This window comes from Corvus brachyrhynchos, unplaced genomic scaffold, assembly GCF_000691975.1.
Source record: "Corvus brachyrhynchos isolate BGI_N302 unplaced genomic scaffold, ASM69197v1 scaffold408, whole genome shotgun sequence".
Lineage (NCBI taxonomy): Eukaryota > Metazoa > Chordata > Aves > Passeriformes > Corvidae > Corvus > Corvus brachyrhynchos.
The window spans coordinates 916,314-935,569 of NW_008239759.1; the positions used below are offsets into that span (position 1 = coordinate 916,314).

Below are 19,256 nucleotides of genomic sequence, written 5' to 3' on the forward strand. Positions count from 1 at the left end.
GATGGACCAGATGAGGACTTTTGCTCCAAATGGGAAAGGAGAAAACCTCAGTCCGTAGAGATGAACCAGATGAGGACTTTTGCTCCAAACGGGAAAGGAGAAAACCTCAGTCCCTAGAGATGAACCAGATGAGGACTTTTGCTCCAAATGGGAAAGGAGAAAACCTCAGTTCCTAGAGATGCTCCCAGAGATAGTCCTAACGATGAAGATGATGAAGACCCTTTGCTCCCAGGGAAGGAGAAGGGCCTCTGTTTTTGTTTCTGAACGGCTCAACCTTAAAATTGTACCCCAAAAAACTTCAAGAGTGGACCCTCGAAAGCAGTTGCGGGAAAAGCTGCAAGTCGGGGGAAAGGACTCACACGCAGGCAGAGAGACTCCTCTTCCTAAATGGACTGAACAATATTTGGAAGTGGGCGGCTGTCTCGTTGTGATAATGTTTTCATAGCATGAGCAAGAAGAGACTTCTCTTTCTAAATGGACTGAACAAGGTTATTATGGAAGTGGTAAACAGACTGAACATCTTAAGGGTTGTCTTTGAACATTGTCAGTGGGAGAAGGGAGGAAGGTGGGGGGAGGAGGAGAGTTCTGAAGGTGGTATAATTTTTTTCCCCTTCTTTTAGGTCTGTTAATAAACTTCTTTATATTCTTTCAAGTTTGGTGCCTGCTTTGCATTTCTCCTAATTCTTATCTCACAGCAGATAAACAGTAATGAGTATTTTGGACCAAACCACTACACTAGGTCAGATGGATAGAAGATTCCTGGTGTAATGAAGTTTTGGAGACCCTTGTTAAAAATATACAGAAATATTCTAGCCCTCTAACATTTATTATTTTCTCCATAATAAACAATATGGTTTTTGTCATATTCAAGCACTGCTTGTGGATTTGTTAAATAACCTCAGAGTACCTGATCTCTTTGAAAATCTAGCTTCTCAGTTTGTTCCCAGATTCCAATTGCTACCTCAGCAAGCAAACAGATCTTAGACCTTGAATGTTCTAAAGTTTTACCTTTCAGTCAGCTTCTGGGCTTGAGTATCACAACTAGTGTAAGAAAACAGTCCCTGAGAACCTACATTCACAGTCACAAATTCAAAGCCTTCAATTCACAGACGTACGGAATATTCTGACCAGCACAGCTGCTGGGTAAGTAAAACTATGCAGTGTCTGTGCCTGAAATGTGAAACAATGCACTGCTCTCACATTCAGCAGTTTTGCCGCTACTGCTTTGGTTAGCCAGAAATGAGTGGTTTATTTCTCAACGCCTGCCGAGCCAGCACATGTTAGGCAAACCACTGCAGAGAACAATAAACCTCTCTGAATTAGACCGTTCTTTTGTTATTTGTGATGAGCCTCTAAGTCTATGGGTCTGAGCATTAGAATGGCTCAGGAAGGTAAAATAACTGATTACAACACAAATGAACAACACGTTATTTCTCTTGCTGCACTGGCTACTGAACTATGGGGTAGATGAAGTTTTCTCTCTGTGTCTTCCCTGAGACCATAAGAGCAAATGGCAACTGAGTGGTTACTATGGTCTAAAATGGCCAGATAGGAAGTCTATACAAGAGAAATTAATACATCAGAAAGCATCCTACAGATGCAGAAGTAGACAGTCTTGTCCTTAATAAGAGGGAACCAAGCTCAACACACTAGCAGCTCATATTATTTAAGCTCTAGTGGCACTTCTCATGGTTTAAACAGAGCCTTAAAATTAGCATTTTCTCCTCAATGGGTTTCTCTACCTGATATGGAAGCAGCCACCTGAGTTCATCAAAACTAAATAAAATACGGATCCATTGACATAACCAGTCCCGTGGGAGAATGTCTGAATGCTCCCCCACAACTCACTGAGCACGTCACTGCAAACAGTAGCAGAAATGCCTCCTAGGCCATCTTTAGGGAACACGGGAAAATGCTGGGAAAATATTTCCAGTCAAAGCAGTAGGAACTCTCATAGAAGAATAAAAAGAGACCAATGTTTATAATAGAGGCTAAAAATGTCAAGTCTCCTAAAAAATTTCACTCCCTTACTCCAAAACATATCCCTGTTGCTACGAAATGTTAGGTAATGGATCTTTTTCTTTGAAGAAAAACTAGTTTCCTTTCCACCCCTCCCCCCCTTCCCCCACGTCTGCCCTTCCCCCCCTCACCCCAAAGAGAAGTACTTTGGCCACAGAGAAACCAATGTGTACCTGAGGCAAACTGGAAAAGCTGCCAGTTTTAATACATGATCATGATGCAGCTGATACAAAAATTTGATTTGGAAAGGTGTTAAAACAGAAAGCAAAAAAGCAATGTATTTTTTTGTACAAAAGCATCATTAAAAGAAAGGATTGCTTTTTTGTCTCAATTATGTATCCACCAGACCTTATGTTTAAAAAGTAGGAAAAGAAACTAGCAAAATCACAGGGCAAGAAAAAAGATGGGTTATGTGGAAATGCTGGGCTGGTAATCTGTAACAGCAACTACGTCCACCAAATCCTCTAAACCCTATGCAATAGGACAACATCTATGGCTCCACAAATCTTTGTAACTTTTATAACAGTTTTTTTATTAGAATTATGAGTTTGTAATGTAATGTAATGAGTTTATTACATGTTTCTGCTACACATGGCAGAAAAAGCAACTGGGTAAATGAACCTCTGGATGTGACCCCCGCCAATCGGGAATATGATGCTGAAAATAGGCATGTGGGGCAACTTGGGTGAGAGTGGCTACGAAACACAAAAGGTTCAAGGACTGAGGGAAGGAAAGAGAGTTCAAGAAATGAGATGTCACTACAGTCAAAGCATTTGTGGTTAAGACCTCATAGGAATTCACTCTACGGGAAACATTTAAAGGAATTATTGGTTCCTGTCAACTAAGACTGAAACATGGAAATTTTCAAGGGTTGCACACACAACAGCAATTAGTATGGCACAATTATGGAAAATCAGGAAAGTGAAAGAGTTGGTACTGAAGAAGCACGTCCTTCCTGCACTTCGCTTGTGGGGTTTCACTTTGGACTGGCTCTAAAACAACCAAAGAAGGCTGAGTGCTGAAGAAGACTACATAGGTAGGTGATGAAATTTCCCTCAGAAATTACATAGCTCTAAGTGATCCTTACTTGGCCATGACTTTTAAGCTTAATTTTCTATCATTATATCAATGCTTTCTGGGTGGGGGGTGGGAATGACAAAAGATGGCTCTGTTAAAACACTGATACTTTTCAAATAAGGATTTTCCAAAAAAACCTCCTTTTTGTTAGAAGACTTTGGGTCTGGTCCTCACAAGATGACAGCTGTCAGTCACTATCCTAATGACACATTTGTGCTCAGAAAACAAAAGATCATCAGGCTGGGTAAATGCAGAGGGTAAGCAATAGACATAAAATAGTGCTGTCGAGGTAGATGCAATTCATTCTGTTTAACTAGAAAACAAATTACCACCACTGTCCCTGGGAGAACTGGGGACAGATCCCAACAGCTGCTAACACAGGCAGTTTATATATAATTGTACCAGTTTAATAAATCTCTGTACTGGGTGCAGGTCGTCAGGCTTTGACAGTGAGGCTGCAAAGGCCAGTGGCTGCCCTAGGCTGGTCACAACTGGTTCCAGAAGGCCCTGGTGGACACCCCTGCAGGTGTTTCATGCTTTTGTTATAGTTTTCCATCTTTAGTTAAGTGAGGGACTTGCTTAGGGCAGGAAGCATCACGTCATGTAAATTATGCTGAACTGGGTGCCCTCGCTGTGTATGAACCACGTTTCAGGGCATAAGCTCATTTGAGATTTATTCAAGAGAACTGTACAGTAACACTGGAGGCAAACAGCAATATCACAGAAGAATGCACTCACAGAAATTTTCCATTGTTTCTTGACCCAATGAGGATACGGTGTTCTGACTCCTCCCGAGAGATCCTCCCATGGAACCATGGCATCTTCTCATGGGCTGTAGTGGCAATTAGCTTCTCCAGCTGAGGCTTCTGACTAATGATGGCTTGTTCAAGAGCATGCCCCTAGACAGCAGTAAAAAGATGGTGAAACAGTCAAACTATCTTCTGCAATAAAAGCAGAGTCTTTTGGGACTGCTTTTGGGACATCCAAAATCTGCACATACTTGTTGCAAGTGAAGAAAAGGCCCAGTAGCTGAAAAGATTTTAAACCAGAAACTAACATTTGGTAATCTAAACATCACAAAATGAGGGTTCTCCCTTTATGTCTAAGAAAAAGAAGGAAAATTAACCAGTAACTAAAAATACAGATATATCACTATTTAAACTTAAAATAAAGTCATATTATTATGCTAATGAGACATAGCTAAATAGAGTTAGTATCAGTCTGAGATTTCAAACATACCTCCAAATTACATATCCTGTGGCAGTGTACTAAAATAAACAAACATGCTTTGCACTGTTGCAGCATGTCTATGTCGAAGACATCAATGCAAATTTTCCCAGACTGTGAATTATTTAGAGTAATATTAACTTAGACACTTCTAACCCTGTCTTCAACCTACCACTTCTAAACTGGGCCCAGAATCTGAGGGCATTCCTCACTAGTTTCACCAGTTTTTAACTAAAGTTCATCAGCTTCCCTCTAGATTGAGCTCAGACTCATCAGAAAAGATACTGTGAGCATCAGCAGTTATAGAAATGTTGTGTAAGTTTCAGGCTTTCCCAGTTTGGGGATGGCTCCATATACTTTACAGTGCAGAATTCATAGGGTTATTTGCTAGCAGCAAATGAGATTAAAAATCTTGTGTTAACTTCATGAGTTCATAAAGGTAACTCATGGCATCTCAAGGTGAAACAATACTCCTTTTGCAACCTCCTATACTCGTGTTTCCATGTTAAGACTGGCTTCTTCATAGTCATTCTCAGGAAAAAATCCAACCTCTTGTCCTCCGTATGGAAAATTCCTGCTTGACCCGTGCAGCACTGAAGGTGTATAGGCAGTGGTCTGCTATGCAGAAACTGGCCTACTTCGGGAACAAGTTCTGTTTTGGACATAATCTAAATTAGCAGCACAGAAACAAGGCCAGCTAAAAGAGTAAGATGTAAAACAAGTCATCACGTCACCATGCCTGCCTGCATATGAATCTATAAAAAATCAGAATTAAAAGCAATGAAACAAACCATTTCTGATCTTGTTCATTACATGTATTAATTTTTGGTCCAAATCCGATGACATATGTTAGTGCAGAAGTAGATAAGATTATGCTAGCCCAAGACATGGTAGAAATTCTAAAGATTTAAATTTCAGGAAAACTAAACTTGTCACCAAGTTACTGCATGTACTGTGGAGAAAAAACCCTCACTGTTAAAACTCAAACTGCTATGATTTCATTGTGAAAAAACACTACCTAGCAGCAGCAATATCTGGAAAGAAACACTGAAATCTCTTTTTCTCCTAGATCAAAGACTACTTTATGGCAAGATCAGTCTGGTTTTACCTGCAAATTCCATGTTTGCTTGACATACTCTCTGATGAGGTTCTCTTTCAAATCTTCAAAGGGTCCTGTTTTGGGTTCGACGCCTGGTGGCCGATTGAAAGGTTTTCTCAGTAGACAGATGAGGCCATCCGCCTCCTCTGAGTGATAGTTAAATATGAGCCACTCAGCTCCCTCTCAATTGTATAGTGGTGAACTTTCCTTCCATGGGCCAAGGATAAGGCAAAGCCCCCCAGGTAATTTCGGCTTTGGCGGAGCAAATATAGTCCATCACTTGCTCCTCCCTGCATCAGATACTCCTCGGCATCTTCACGTGTGATATTACCAAAGAAGTATGGCAAATGGTTTGCAGGGTTTGATGTGTTGGAAGCCATGGCTTTTCTTTTCCAAGTAGCAAACCTAGAATACTATATCTGAAAATACAAAGACAGAGACATGAATATCAGTAGAAAAATTAGGATAAACCAGTAAGATGGCAGTTCACATGCAGTATGTTCACAGAATCACAGAATGATTTAGGCTGGAAAAGACCTCTAAGATCACTGAGTCCAGACTTCAAACAATCACTACCTTGCCTACAAGACCATGGCACTAAGTGCTCTCTCCAGTTGTTTCTTGAACACCTCCAGGGATGGTGACTCTGTCACCTCCTTGGGCAAAGCATTCCAATGTTTAACAACCCTTTCTGCAAGGAAATTCCTCCTGATGTCCAACCTGAACCTCCCCTGGCATAGCTTGAGGCTATTTTGGTAATGCATTTGGTGGTGATACATATGTTGACAATTTAAGAAATTATTTTAAACTGAAGATCGCATTTTTATTTTTATCTTGTTAGACGTTGTCTGTCTAAATCCCAGCAGCTCTTTTCCCACTTCCCAGCATCTTGGCTAGAAGTGGACAAAAGGATCAGTTTCTGCTTCTATTGCTGTAAAGCACATAGGAATTAAAATATGAGCCCTTCACAATAAAATGAAGCATAGTTTTAGGAAAGCAATCTGTGGAATCAGCATTAAACAATTCAGGTTGTGTGGGAACAGAGTTAACAGCCCATTTATCTTGTAGCTGGCGAAAGTATGCAATGGAGGTAAAGAGCAGAAAACTTTATGGATAACTATGTAAAAAGGGAGGGTCTATAATGCAAAGGTGTAACTAAGGAGTGGGAGTCTTAATGTAGGGCCTTTTGGCACACAGCACTTTGGACTGACACCTTCCCTGGCAGTCCTGCAGCAGGCAGTGCTGTTTGTACCTACTGCTTAGTTCATCTATGATCCATCAGTGAATCATAGCTGATCTGCTATCACTTGTGCTTTTGTCAAAAAACAGTAGATAAACACCTGTGCTACGGCTGTGAATAAGGGAAGGTTTGGTTTGGGGAGGAAAAGAGTGAGAGGAACACAAATCAACAAGGCTCACAGTATAGAAAACTAGACAGGGCACAGTCATGACAAACCACACGCTGTGCAGATCTTCTGGTTTTCTCCCACCTTCCCAAATAAGGGAGATACCAAAGTTGCAAAGATATTGTAACCCTACAAAACAGAGCTCTGTGCAGCATGTTATTTATTACTCTTGTGATCTGCAACTAAAAGTTACTGGTTTAAGTTCCCATACTAACCTAGTAACACAACTTGCACTTGTTAATTGCAAAAGGAAGCCGTATCTGAAGGGGCAGAATGTGGTCCTTAGTAAGTCACCACCAAGCATTGATTCCACATAAAATACTATGCAAAATGACCTTTCTGACTGTACCAGACAAAGCTTTCCTCAAATGGAATAGGTTTATCCAGTAACCCAATGCAGCACCAGAGGATTGCAATTGATAGTACAATGTCCATTTGGAGGCCAGTTAACAGTGTTGTAACCCAGGGTCAGGATTGGGGTCAATATTTAAGATTTTCATTGAGGTGCTGGACAGTGGGGAGAGCACAGTCCCAGCAAGTTCACAAATAATACAAAACACAGCAGTGGCTAAAACATCACAGGGCTGTGATGCCATTCAAAGGGACCTGAAAAGGCTAAAAAATTCAAATGAAAGGAATTTAATGAAGCTCAACAAGTGGAAACATCCTGTGGAGCAGAGTTTTTGCCCCTTTTGGATCATCTGCCTTCCTGGCTGGGGGGGGTCTCACACACCTGTGATGTCACAAAAATCACCACAGAAGGGCTGTGACAGCCTGTGACCATGATGTTTTTCAGCAGGGTCTGGCTGCCCACAGTTTGTCCGGGGCCCCTGCAGGTCACCATCAGGATGCCCGGCTTGCTCTATCAGCTTTGGCATAGGGGACAGCAGCAGGTTGGGGCACTGCACACGGGCAGCCCCTGCTGGTGCTTCCCTTCCCCTGCCCAGTGCTGTGGGTTCCACAGGAGCCTGTCCTGCGACAGTGGGTGCAAGAGTGCCAGTGCACTGGTAGCAGGGAATACCCCCAGAACGTTCCTCTTTCTTCCCTGGCTGCCTCCTCCAGGTACACTGCTCTAACCTGGTGGTGATTGGGGAATGGTATGGGGGCTTAGGGTTGTGGGTATACAGGCTCTTCCCCTCCTCACGTCTTGCCAGAGTCTACCATATGTATATCTCTCTTGGCAGGACAGCATCAGGCACCTAGGAAGGCACAGGGGAGAACAACTCTGCTGCAAAGAACAGCGGCGTGGGCCAGACACCCCAGGCAGGGCTGCAGTCAGTCTCTTCCTGTGTGAGACAATGAGAGGAAAAGGCCTCGAGTAGTACTGGGGAGGTTTAGATCAGATACCAGCAAATATTTCTTCACTGAGGAGGTTAACAAGTACTGGAACAGGTTGCCCAGGGAAGTGGTTAAGTTACCATCCCTGAAGGAATTTAAAGACCTACAGACTGGTGGTTAGGGACATGGTTTTGTAGTTGATTGGGAAGTGTTAGGTTTACAGTTGGACTTGATCTCAAAAGTTCTTCTCCATCTTAAATGTTTCTATGACTCTTTGATTCTATTACTCTGAAAGTCTTTACAAATATGTATGTTTTGAATGCTCTAGTTCCTGTTTCCTTCACTCCTGCTTGCTTTTTTCCCTCACATGCTCCCATGTAATTTTTTTTCACTCCACTAAGCATCACATATACTGCTGGTTAGGAGATGAACATACATCACCCACCTCTAGCAAAGTGGTCCTGAAGGCAGGCACCAAGTCTTCAACACTACTTTCAGGAAAGATGGAAGAAAACTTATTTACTACTAGGTTTTTAGTAAGGCAAGAATTTGGATGCATGACTGATCGACACTGGCTCTTCACCAGCACTGTACCACTTGGAGAGAAGGACAAAATAATACCATAATGCGTCTCATGCCAAGAATGGTACTGCACTGCAGTGCCTGCTCAAAACACCTCAGTAATGTAGTGAACAAATATCAAACTGAAAAATACCACCACACTCTTCATCTGTAGAAATTTATTTTCATAAATGTATTCCATTAAAGTTCATTTTTGCCATACTTCTAGTTTCGGACTTAAAATAATGTTAGGATCTAAAAAAGATAAAGAACTTAAGAATGAAAATAACAGCTAATAAAATAAAAGTGGGGTGGGGGACAGCGTTAGAGGGGATAAACTCATCATCCCTGGCTACAAAAACCTTTATGGCTACCAAAATTTAAATTTGCTTTGTCTACCATGTATTTCAGATCAGGCTACTCCTCAGAGTATTGTTTTGTGTCAGATTAATCTCAGTATTTTCTACAGAAGCTTCAGGATGATTTGCCCAGAAAAAGTTCTTAAAAGAGAAGGGGAAAAAAAATCCACTGATTGCAATTTAGATCAAATGTCAGTGATAGAATTAGTGAGGGACTGTCTTAAATCTTCAGAATGAGAGGGCCTGCTATACAGGAAGTTTCTAAAATAGAAGAATATTTCTCAGTTATGGAAAGAACAGCAGCAGGATTCTTATGATCTCTTAGATTTCATGAATTATTTATAACTGTTTCAGCAAACAATGACCTACATTGCCAACAGGCAAAACAGGTTACAGCTGGTAGATTTCAAGCAAAGTTTCTCTACCCCACGCTCTTATATGTGAAGAATATTCAGTGTTTAGCAACGGCAGGAAATGTTTAGACTGATGCAACATCTGGCCATGAACAGAGCCAAATAAACACACAAACTTTATATAATGGTTAAAATCTTCTTTCTGAATTTTAGATGGCTGCTCTCTTTGGTCTGAATTTCAAATTCTTGCCTTCTTTCTGGGAGTGTAATACCCTTCTAGGATCAGTAATGGACCAGAAGAAAATGTTTGAATTCAGAGTCTTCTCCTCCTCTAAGTTTTTCCAGGTGCACAGGTAGTGCTGTGTTTTTCCAGCCAGTGGAGTTACAAACATAAAGCTGTAAAACGGAGATTAGGCCCCCTAAGGGCTGAATTTAAGGCTTTACACTTAAGAGTGCTGAAGGAAGTGCGGCTGGCTACCCAAGAGAGGAGCTTGAGCATAACAGCAAAAGAGGGTCGTAAGTGCAACTCTCCCCCTAGTCGTTAATTTGACTTTTAAGGAAGCTACAAAAACATGCAAATATTAGGCTGATCCTACATGAAAGAAAAAATATTACGCAAATACATAAGAAAATTAGGTACCCACTTCCCCTCAGGCAGCTTCCTCATCACCTCAGCAGGGTACTCCAGACATACCATGAGCGTTTAGTTTCTCACACGATTCATGCATAGTAGGAAGCGAAGCATTCTCTCAAAACAGATGAGCAAAACTCAGGAAAACTCACCTGGAAGGTGTTAGAAAAAACCTGTGCTAGCCATACTACTACCCTCAGCTTAATTCTATTTGATCTCACATTTAGACAAGGATAAAGGGAGAGTAATTGCTGTATTGAAAGTTTGCCTACCAAAGAGTATAATATTAGTGAGGTACTGATCTCCACTCTAATAAAAGAAAAAATACAAATAGGAGTATGAATCTTTCTAAAAAGACCAAACAGCAATGTGGAGGGAGACTTAGGGATTTATGATTGATTAGTTTACTCCTCCATGGGTAAAATGACTGAAATATGACAGATCAAAAGCCATGTAGTGGTGAAGCAGTGTTACAAAAAATGTTCCTTATTTGAACAGTTATTTTTTTATCTTTTCTTGTTTTTCAAAGCAGAATTCTGTGAGCAGGGTATGAAAGTAAAGAAGTAAGGTTTAAAGCAAATGTCTTTTGTGTGCCTACATATGTATAAGACTCACTAGACAGATACAAATGATGAAAATATGCTTACTAAAACAATTAGTTCTAGAACAGGGTAATAGTTTAAGAACCCACAGAACATCAACAGTTTTCTAGTTATACACAGAAAAACATTAATAATAAAAGAATAATATGAATCTGCATTTTTCTTAAGTTCCTATTTAATTAGGATTCTTGAAATAAAGATGCGTGCCTCTGAGAAAAGCAGCACAAGTTTTTTTAAGGTTCTTCTCTACATTTTCAACTTATGTAACACACCTGAAAGCTAAGAGGAATTCAGCATGCATAGAATTAGAAATACACATTTGATGGCGACTTGATGTACTATATCAAATATTTTAGTGGTTTCAGAGTTTAAGGAGAATCTTAAAGATATACTCCAAACTGATGTACACTTTGACATAATTACCATCAAAGTATTATAAATCCATTGTTACTGCGTCACTTTTAAAGAAACCAAATTTGCAGAAGTTTAACAAAGAAAATGGATTTGAATTACTGTTCTATTCTCATTTTTGCACATTTAAAATCACCTTCCAATGTGTGTAGGCAGTGGAATGGTGGTCTTAATTGGAACATCAGATTACCTTTAAATGCCTCCTTTACCCTTCTGCATAAACATGAAGATTTAATTTCTATCCAGACCTTAGGAGTTTTTATGAGCAAATTATGCAGAAACAAAGGAAGAACACAGCAAGTGTCTAAAAGTAAGTCATTAGGGCAGGAAATGAAGCAGAATATAATTTTATCTAGTAATTATAACAAAGTAGAGTTTGATCAGGACACTAGAGTGAACTTTCTGACCTACTGAAAAACATTTAAAAGCCTGTGTAATTCAACTGGTAATACTGGTGATTTTTTCAACTTTTGCAGACATGTCCAAACAATGTTCCATTCATCACACAGAAGGAGATGTAGTGTAGTACTGTCTAAAAGGGAAAAGTGACACTTATATTTCTTTGAGTTGCTGACCTTCCTCAGGGAACTGCCTTTGTTGAGTACTGATGCTTAGGGCACTGCATCTCAGCCTGCACCTACGGTGTCTCTAATCAGCTTACAGCCTACAGCAAGATTTCCATCACTCATGCTTGGGCCTCCTCCACGTGTTTTCTCCAGCTTCTCCATAGAAAGTATTCCTCATGCCATCAAAAACTTATCTCTGAATTCTGCAACCTTTCACCTACGATCTAAGCTATGCTGCACTGTTTTTTGCCTTGTACTTCAAACTCCAAAAGCATGCCTTCTTTCATCTCTAAAGACTTTCCTATTATGCTCCTGGCCAGTGATGACAGACACACGAAGCATGTGTTAGTAAAAATAAAACTTGCTAAGAACCATCTCTTCAACACTGGGCTCTTTCCTTAGCGCGTCTATCTAGTAAAAATACTTGTCTTGGGCACCAAGTTCCATATTTTACTTTGTTACAGTTCAGTTTCAGAAGCATTTTCTTTCTTTCACATAGTTTTGATTTAATGTGATGCTTTTAGGATGACAATAGTGTTCCAGCTAGGGTTTTTAAACACCGAGATATATTCTGTACCATAAACATAGCTTAATTAAAATCTGTCTGGGATAAATAGGGAATGTGTTAGCTTTGGGCCCACAATATTTTTCTGATGGGGAATTCAAAACCTGGATCTAACAATATGATCAGTGAGCTTTGGGATAGTCCAATCTGTAATAGGTTCCTGTTTTATCATTATTACGAAAGTTAGTGGCCTAGGTAGCATCTTTCTGAACTTAAGAGAAAACAGTGTTTGCCCTTGTTCACGTAAATCCTCAGCATTTATAAGTAAAAAATTGCCTACTAAACAGGTGGCACTGGTATTTCATCTACTAGGTTTAGGGAAAACACCATTTATTTCCCCTCCTGTATCAAGGAGTCATTCATAAAAAGAAATGAAAAGAAATATCACAAACACACCTAAAATTATTACTAGCTTCAAAAAACAGTGATTTGAAAAATATTTTCCGACAGATTTACTTTCTGGAGTCATCTTAATCAATACTGAGGACAGATAGACAGATGTTTTTTTCTCCACTGAAACATGCCAGAAATGCCCTCATTTACTCTAAATTGCATCTGACATCCTGGTATCATCAGACTACTCCAGGCACTCTAGCTATTGAAATATTTCCTGAGGAAAAACTACTTGACCTGTCAACACAATTACTGCCCTATTACAAGGCAAACAGATGCTTAGAAAAAGCACCACAGCATTTCTGTTCTATTCAGGGCTTTTCTGTATAAGCTTCTCTACTGAGCTCATGGAGGAGCATTCATCACTAAAAAAGCTTTCCTCACTGATGCTAGGAATCTATTGTCTCTCTTATACAGTACCTTTCTTTTAGGACTGTCATGACTTTGGTAATCTTTTCACATGTCATAGCTTTCTTCTAATAAGGTTTTTCTGCCTTGATCTTTTAAAAAGCTCAGAATGCTACTGCGAAAGAAAAAAGAAAAGGCAGGTGTTTATGGGTTACAATAATTCTTTCCCTGGAAGTACAAACCCTATGATTTTCACACATATTAAAAACAAAAACAAACAACCAAACAACCTAAAACAAAACAATCTTTCTTTTTTCTTTTAGAAGAAGAAAAACCAAAACCACTTACACAAAAACATGAATATTTTTTTCTACATTCTTAATCATGCTCTGTTAGTTTTCCTACATCATCCATCATGCTCTATTAGTCATTCCCTTACCTCCTTTTCCATTCTTACACTGTCACACATGCAAACACTGCCTCTCGCTAACCATGTTTCTCGTCAAAGCAGGAATTTCAGACTTAAAATGGGTGGCATCACTTGTATGGGGAAACCTGCTCCCTTTTGGACAAAGTACTCAACTGTGATTAGTCCCTATTAAACTACCCTATAAATAATGGAACCACTGGGATGAGCTACCTCTGAAGGAACTCATTCAAGATACTGCAGGCAGACTCCTGTCTAATCTCCCATTTTCCTGCTGTGGCAAGATGTGAACAAACTTTTTAACTGCTTTGAGCACAGACAGACCTTCGCCAAGATCAGCTGTGGCTCTGTAGTGACTGCAGAATAGTACAGGTATAATTGTTTCTTCCCAATGCTGGCAAAATAAAAAACAAACAAAACCCAAAAAAACCCAACCTGTGCTGGGGTGCAGTTACAAAAGCCTTGCATATATATATACTTATATACATATATATGCATGTTACCAATTTTGTTTCAAATATATATTTCCTTTCCACAACTACAGTAAAAAATAAAACTCCTTCACATACCACAGACCCTACTACGACTGCACAGAGGGAGCTGTGAAATGAACTTATAAAGTCAGTGAAAATATGTGAAGAGCAAAAAAAAAAATTATCACCCTTCCTGAAAGAAATCACTAAAATTACTAAAAAGAGCTTGAACTGCCTAGTGAATGGCCTGCATATTGGTTCAAAGTTACAGTGCCATTAAATATGACAGCACAGCATGTTTCCAAGTGGAATATATTTTCATTTTTGCAGAAGAGTTTTTACAGAGCCAGCATGAACAAAACAGTTATGGACAAGACAGTGACAGCACAGCAAAACAAAGACACATCTAACCATCACTAAATTTCCCCCTGCCCCCAAATAACTCCAAAATCTTCTTTCAAGGTTCACAACTGCCTATTGTTTTTCACAACTCGGAAAGAAGTTGCCAGACAAAGGAGATCTATCAGTGTTGTATCAACAATGGTGATTCAAAATATTCCTCTTTTTCCAGGAAGACAAAACCTGGAATATCTGTCCAATTTCCAAACAGACACAAAAAAAGTGTCTTCGGCACAGGGCCAATTATACTGTGAATTTTCATTACCATGAGAACTGAGAAAGGCTGGCTTCACTCAGAAGGATCAGGGTCCAAGTGTGGATGGATCCAGAATCCATAACTTTGTTTTTCCCTCCTTGTGACATTTTTAGCAAATTTGCTGGTAAACAAGACATCTCAGAGTTAAATTGTCATGAGTTCTAAAAGGAAGTTCTACAATCAAACAGAAGGTGCAAGAAAAGCTTCAACCATAAAGAAAAAAAAAACAAAAAACAAAAGAAAAGAAAACAAACCACAGGAGGAATTCAGCATTATTACAACAGTCTCAAAGTTTTATAGCCTTACAGGACTAAATCAAAATGCCACATTTCATTTAAAAGTTCAGATAAAGTTCACTGTGGTTTTACTAGTTGGCAGACCTGAAAGATAGTTTTACCTTACATTCCAGTATCTTCATTTAACTTTTTAAAAACCACTAATGGTTGCAGGCTGGCATTTCCAAAGCTATTATTAAGGTATGACCTCCCCTTCTTTTTTGCAGGTCTGTCTCTACTTAGTCCCAAGTCTAGAGGCTACAGATGTAGAAATTATCTCAGTATCTCAGTCATGAATATTAGCCTTCACTTATTGTTAAGCAAACAAGCCAAGAACACTCGGACCCCATTATACTCCATTCCTTTTTCAGAAATTTATTGGTCTATCTTTAGAATAGCTGAAATCTTTGCTGAATAGATGCCTCAATGGACTGGTGCCATGAGTCAGACTGGCAAAATTAGGCAGGTTCCTCTTTCAGATCAAGGTTATTTTGTCATCTGAAACAGTCTGCAGTATCCTGCTTTATGTATAAAGTACAGAAATTATTGCAGAAACAAAAATAACTTGCCTTTCATACTCCTAGAACAGGCAAGCTTCTACAAAACTGGCCAAGCCTTCTCAGTGCCATTTTTTGGAGTCTATAAAACCATACCATGTTACCTTATTTTTTGAAAATCTTCTGCCCGGAGCACAGACCAGGTAAATGTTCTGCTATAGACATGCTAAGCACCAATGGCTCATCTCCTACTGGCAATTACACTCAGAAAGAATTCACACCCACAGAGGTATGGAAGAAAGGCCAGGCACTTTTGTTTTTTGAAAGGAAGATATGCTACTAGCTCACACAGCCAGACTGCCAGCACTAAGGGTCAGTTTCCTAAAATCTATCTAACAATGAGAATTACAGAAACATAGCATTGTTCAATTTAGAAGGGACCTTAAAGACCACATAGTTCCAACTCCCCTGTTACGGGCAGAAACACCTTTCACCAGACCAAGTTGCTCAGAGGCCCATCCAGCCTGGCCTTGAACTCTGTCAGGGATGGGGCATCCACAACTTCTCTGGGCAAGCCATTCAAGCGCCTCATAATCCTCACAGTAAAGAATTTTTAATTTAAAAGCCCTTTTGTTAGGAAAGGAATGTTTCTTTTAAAAAATACTATCGTCCAACAATTGCACCAGCTCTTCCTGCCTAGATTTTATGGGGACATGCACATCATAAAAGACAGACTGCATTGCAAAAGAGACTCTTCATAACAATTAGTGCATCAGCCCATCAGCAATCCAGAAAAGACTAAGTCCTAAGTCTGCACCTCCCTCCATATCAGCCTTTATCATCAGAACAAGAAGCACAGATAAAACTTACTTATCTTTGGTATAAAGAGAGAATTAAAGAGTCTCTTAGCAGGCAGGAACCCATTTTAGCCAGCAAACTGAAACTTAACCTCTCCTCTGACATAAAACATAGAATGTTCCAGGAACACTACACAGAGAGAGAGAGGCATGAGCCCTCTCCTCCCCTCCTGCAAAGTAAGCCCATTTGTAACACCTGGACCAAATAAATACTCTTGACAAGGCCCATTTATCACTCTGGGCAGACAGAGGATGCACCTGGCCTCAGCGTGTTCTGGGCCAATAGGCAGTATTTCCCTATCTTGCAGGACAAACTGCCAGGCTGGAAAAAACAGCTCGTAGTGAGGCCTCTTGTTTCATGGTCTGATGTTCTCTGTGCAGCATCAATGGCTACACGGCTAAATGGTCCACTGATAATTGTCACTATGGATAGCTGCTATGTCATGATAACAAAAGCCCACCTCCATTTGATGAAACTTCTCCCTTGAGAGTTGGAGGCAACTAGATTTCACACTAGCAACATCATGGCCTCAACACACCACTGCTTTCACACAGCTCTGCATCCTTTTCAGAAAGCATGTTCCAGTGGGTTTGAGTTCACTTATCCCTTACTGGGATGTTTTTCCTGCACTTCTGTGCATAGAAATAACTGCAGACCAGATCTTTGACACATTTATTGGATGATGACTGTCACACAGTTGTTCAGGGCACCTGAGGCAGCATGAGATTTCTTGCCAACTGCACCTGATAACTGAGAACAGAAAGGTTACTCAAAGCCTCCCTCAATGACCACTTCAATTCTGGGGTGTCAGAAGTGTTCAGAGCAGTGCTCTTCCACTTAATATTTATTTTAAGTAAGTCATCATTTTCACTTCACAGCATCAAGATGCTCCACTGATTTAAAAGACTGTTAATCCCATTACTCGATTTGCAAAACTAATCTTTACTTAAACATCCTGCTTGCTTTGCTAACTCTTGAGCAAAACCCTGTTGAATTCATACAAATTCTATGAAATGCAGCAATGAAATCTATCATTTTATGTCAAAGTTGACAATATTAATGCTGCTTCCTTTGCTCAACATTCCCCATATTTCAGATATTGAGCAACTTGGTCTGATAAAAAGTGTTCTTGCCCGTGGTAGTGCAGTTGGAGCTGAATGATCTTTAAGGTCCCTTCCAATTCAAACCTTTCTGTGATTCTATGATATCAAAGATTATCATCTTGACAAAGTTTTAGGTTTGAGGTTTTTTTGCGTAAAGTGAACTTCTTCATTCAAATTATCAAATTTGGTCTGAGTTTCCCAAAGTAGGAACTTACCCATAAGCAATTACATATTACACACATACCGGCTTCCTTTTCTATGTACTCTGCAAACAAAATGCTGAGAAGACTTTTTTTTCAGTTGAAGCTTTTCTGTAATGCACTTTGCAAGAAATTTAGGGGGAAATGATTGTCTTTATAGCAGATTTCTAACCTGTTTTTGAATCTAGACTAAGAAATAAACTTTTCAGACCCCTACCAAAAAAAATCAAGAAATCAATTTTGTAAAAAACATTGTAGACATTGTTTTAAACTGAGCCAACTTTGAAATGGATACTAGAATTTTTAAAAGCAGAACTACACGTTCAGCGGTCAGCAGCAACACAAATTTGTAGCATTTTAGATCCAACATCCCACGCATGGTCTCAGTCACACTGGCTTTAGCTAAGACACATACTGTCTCTCTGTACGTTCTGGATTCTACTTGTTCTATAGGCTCTGGTCTTAGAAATTTCGTGGTTTCTTCCTCTTTTTTTTTTTCCCTCCACTCATTTACTTATTTTATACAAACAGGGGGGAAAAAATACAAGAAAATCTATCCACAAAGGCAGGGATAGGCTGAGGCTGATGCGTTTAATGGGACACCTTATTCATTTTGCTGAATCTGTTGTTTAAGATAAGGATTTGTGCTATTAAAATATTTAAACAACCGCCTATTTCCTTAGTAAATATCCTACTCTAACACTTCCTGAATGTGTCTTTTCTAGTTGCCTCCAATCGCAATTGTGTTTCCTGTCAGTTTGAACTCCACCCCTAGCCTAGACACTGTCTCAGGGATTTACATGGCTGGACTTACGTACCACCATGCCAAAAGTCCTGCTTTATCAAAGCTTTTAGCACCTCACATCTTACTTCTGCTCCGTGTCAGTGCTGGAAGATTTCTTCTGCTGCCTCTTTCCATTTTTAAAGGAAGAGAAGTTGTTGTAATTTTTACAGGACAGTTTGCCCACTCAAGACATCTGGAAGTTCATATCTGTTTGGAGGAACACTATCTCAAAGCGAATGAGGACAAAACTGGAGAAATGACGGAATAGTTCTTGCTGGTAAACCAATACATTCCAACATCAGTTAATTACACACTGAGTGATAGTGAAATTGGACAAACTATGTGTAGTCATACTCCTGTATGCTGTTATTTATGTACGGTTATTTATGTTCTAATACATGTTAATTTTTCATTAGCTGCTCTGGTACCTGGTAAAAAGGGAAAGCTTGCAGCATTTTGCGTATCACAGAATCATAGAGTAGCTTGGTTTGGAGGGACCTTAAAAATCATCTAGATTCAACCCCCCTGTCATGGGCAGAAACAACTTTCACGAGACCAGGTTTTCTCAGAGGGGGGCCAGCCCCAGCCTGCCCTTGAACACTTCCAGGGGCGGGGCATCCACAGCTTCCCTGGGCAAACTGTTGCAGTGCCTCACCACCCTCAGAGCAAAGAATTTCTTCCTGTAATGTAATTGAAACCTACTCAGTTTTAAGACATTCTACCTTGTCCTGTCACTACATGCTCTTAAAAAAAGTCTCTATCTTTCTTTCAGGTACTGGAAGGCTGCAATTAGGTCATCCGGAACCTTTCTCTTTTCCAGGCTCAGCACTCCCAATTCTCTTAGCCTTTGCTCATAGGAGAGGTGCTCCATCCCTCTGATCAACTTGGTGACCTTCTCTGGACTCACTCCAACAGGTCCCTGTCCTTCCTGTGCTGGGACCCCAGAGCTGGATGCAGTGTTCCAGGTGGGGTCTCAGCAGAGCAGAGGGGCAGAATCCCCTCCCTCCCCTGCTGGCCCCACTGCTTTGGATGCAGCCCAGGACACGTTTGGCTCTCTGGGCTGTGAGTGCCCATGGCTGGGTCATGTCC

The 19,256-nt window shown here is 40.1% G+C and overlaps 1 protein-coding gene across 1 annotated transcript in view; it reads right to left on the bottom strand.

The window, feature by feature from the left end:
- Positions 1-19,256, bottom strand: part of SYK (spleen associated tyrosine kinase) — a 50,393-nt gene that overhangs the window by 27,758 nt on the left and 3,379 nt on the right. Inside the window, 3 exon segments of the mRNA XM_008640167.2 lie at positions 3,835-3,995; positions 5,432-5,583; positions 5,586-5,841. Of these exon segments, the coding sequence (XP_008638389.1) occupies positions 3,835-3,995; positions 5,432-5,583; positions 5,586-5,802 (530 nt within the window). The 5' untranslated portion in view covers positions 5,803-5,841.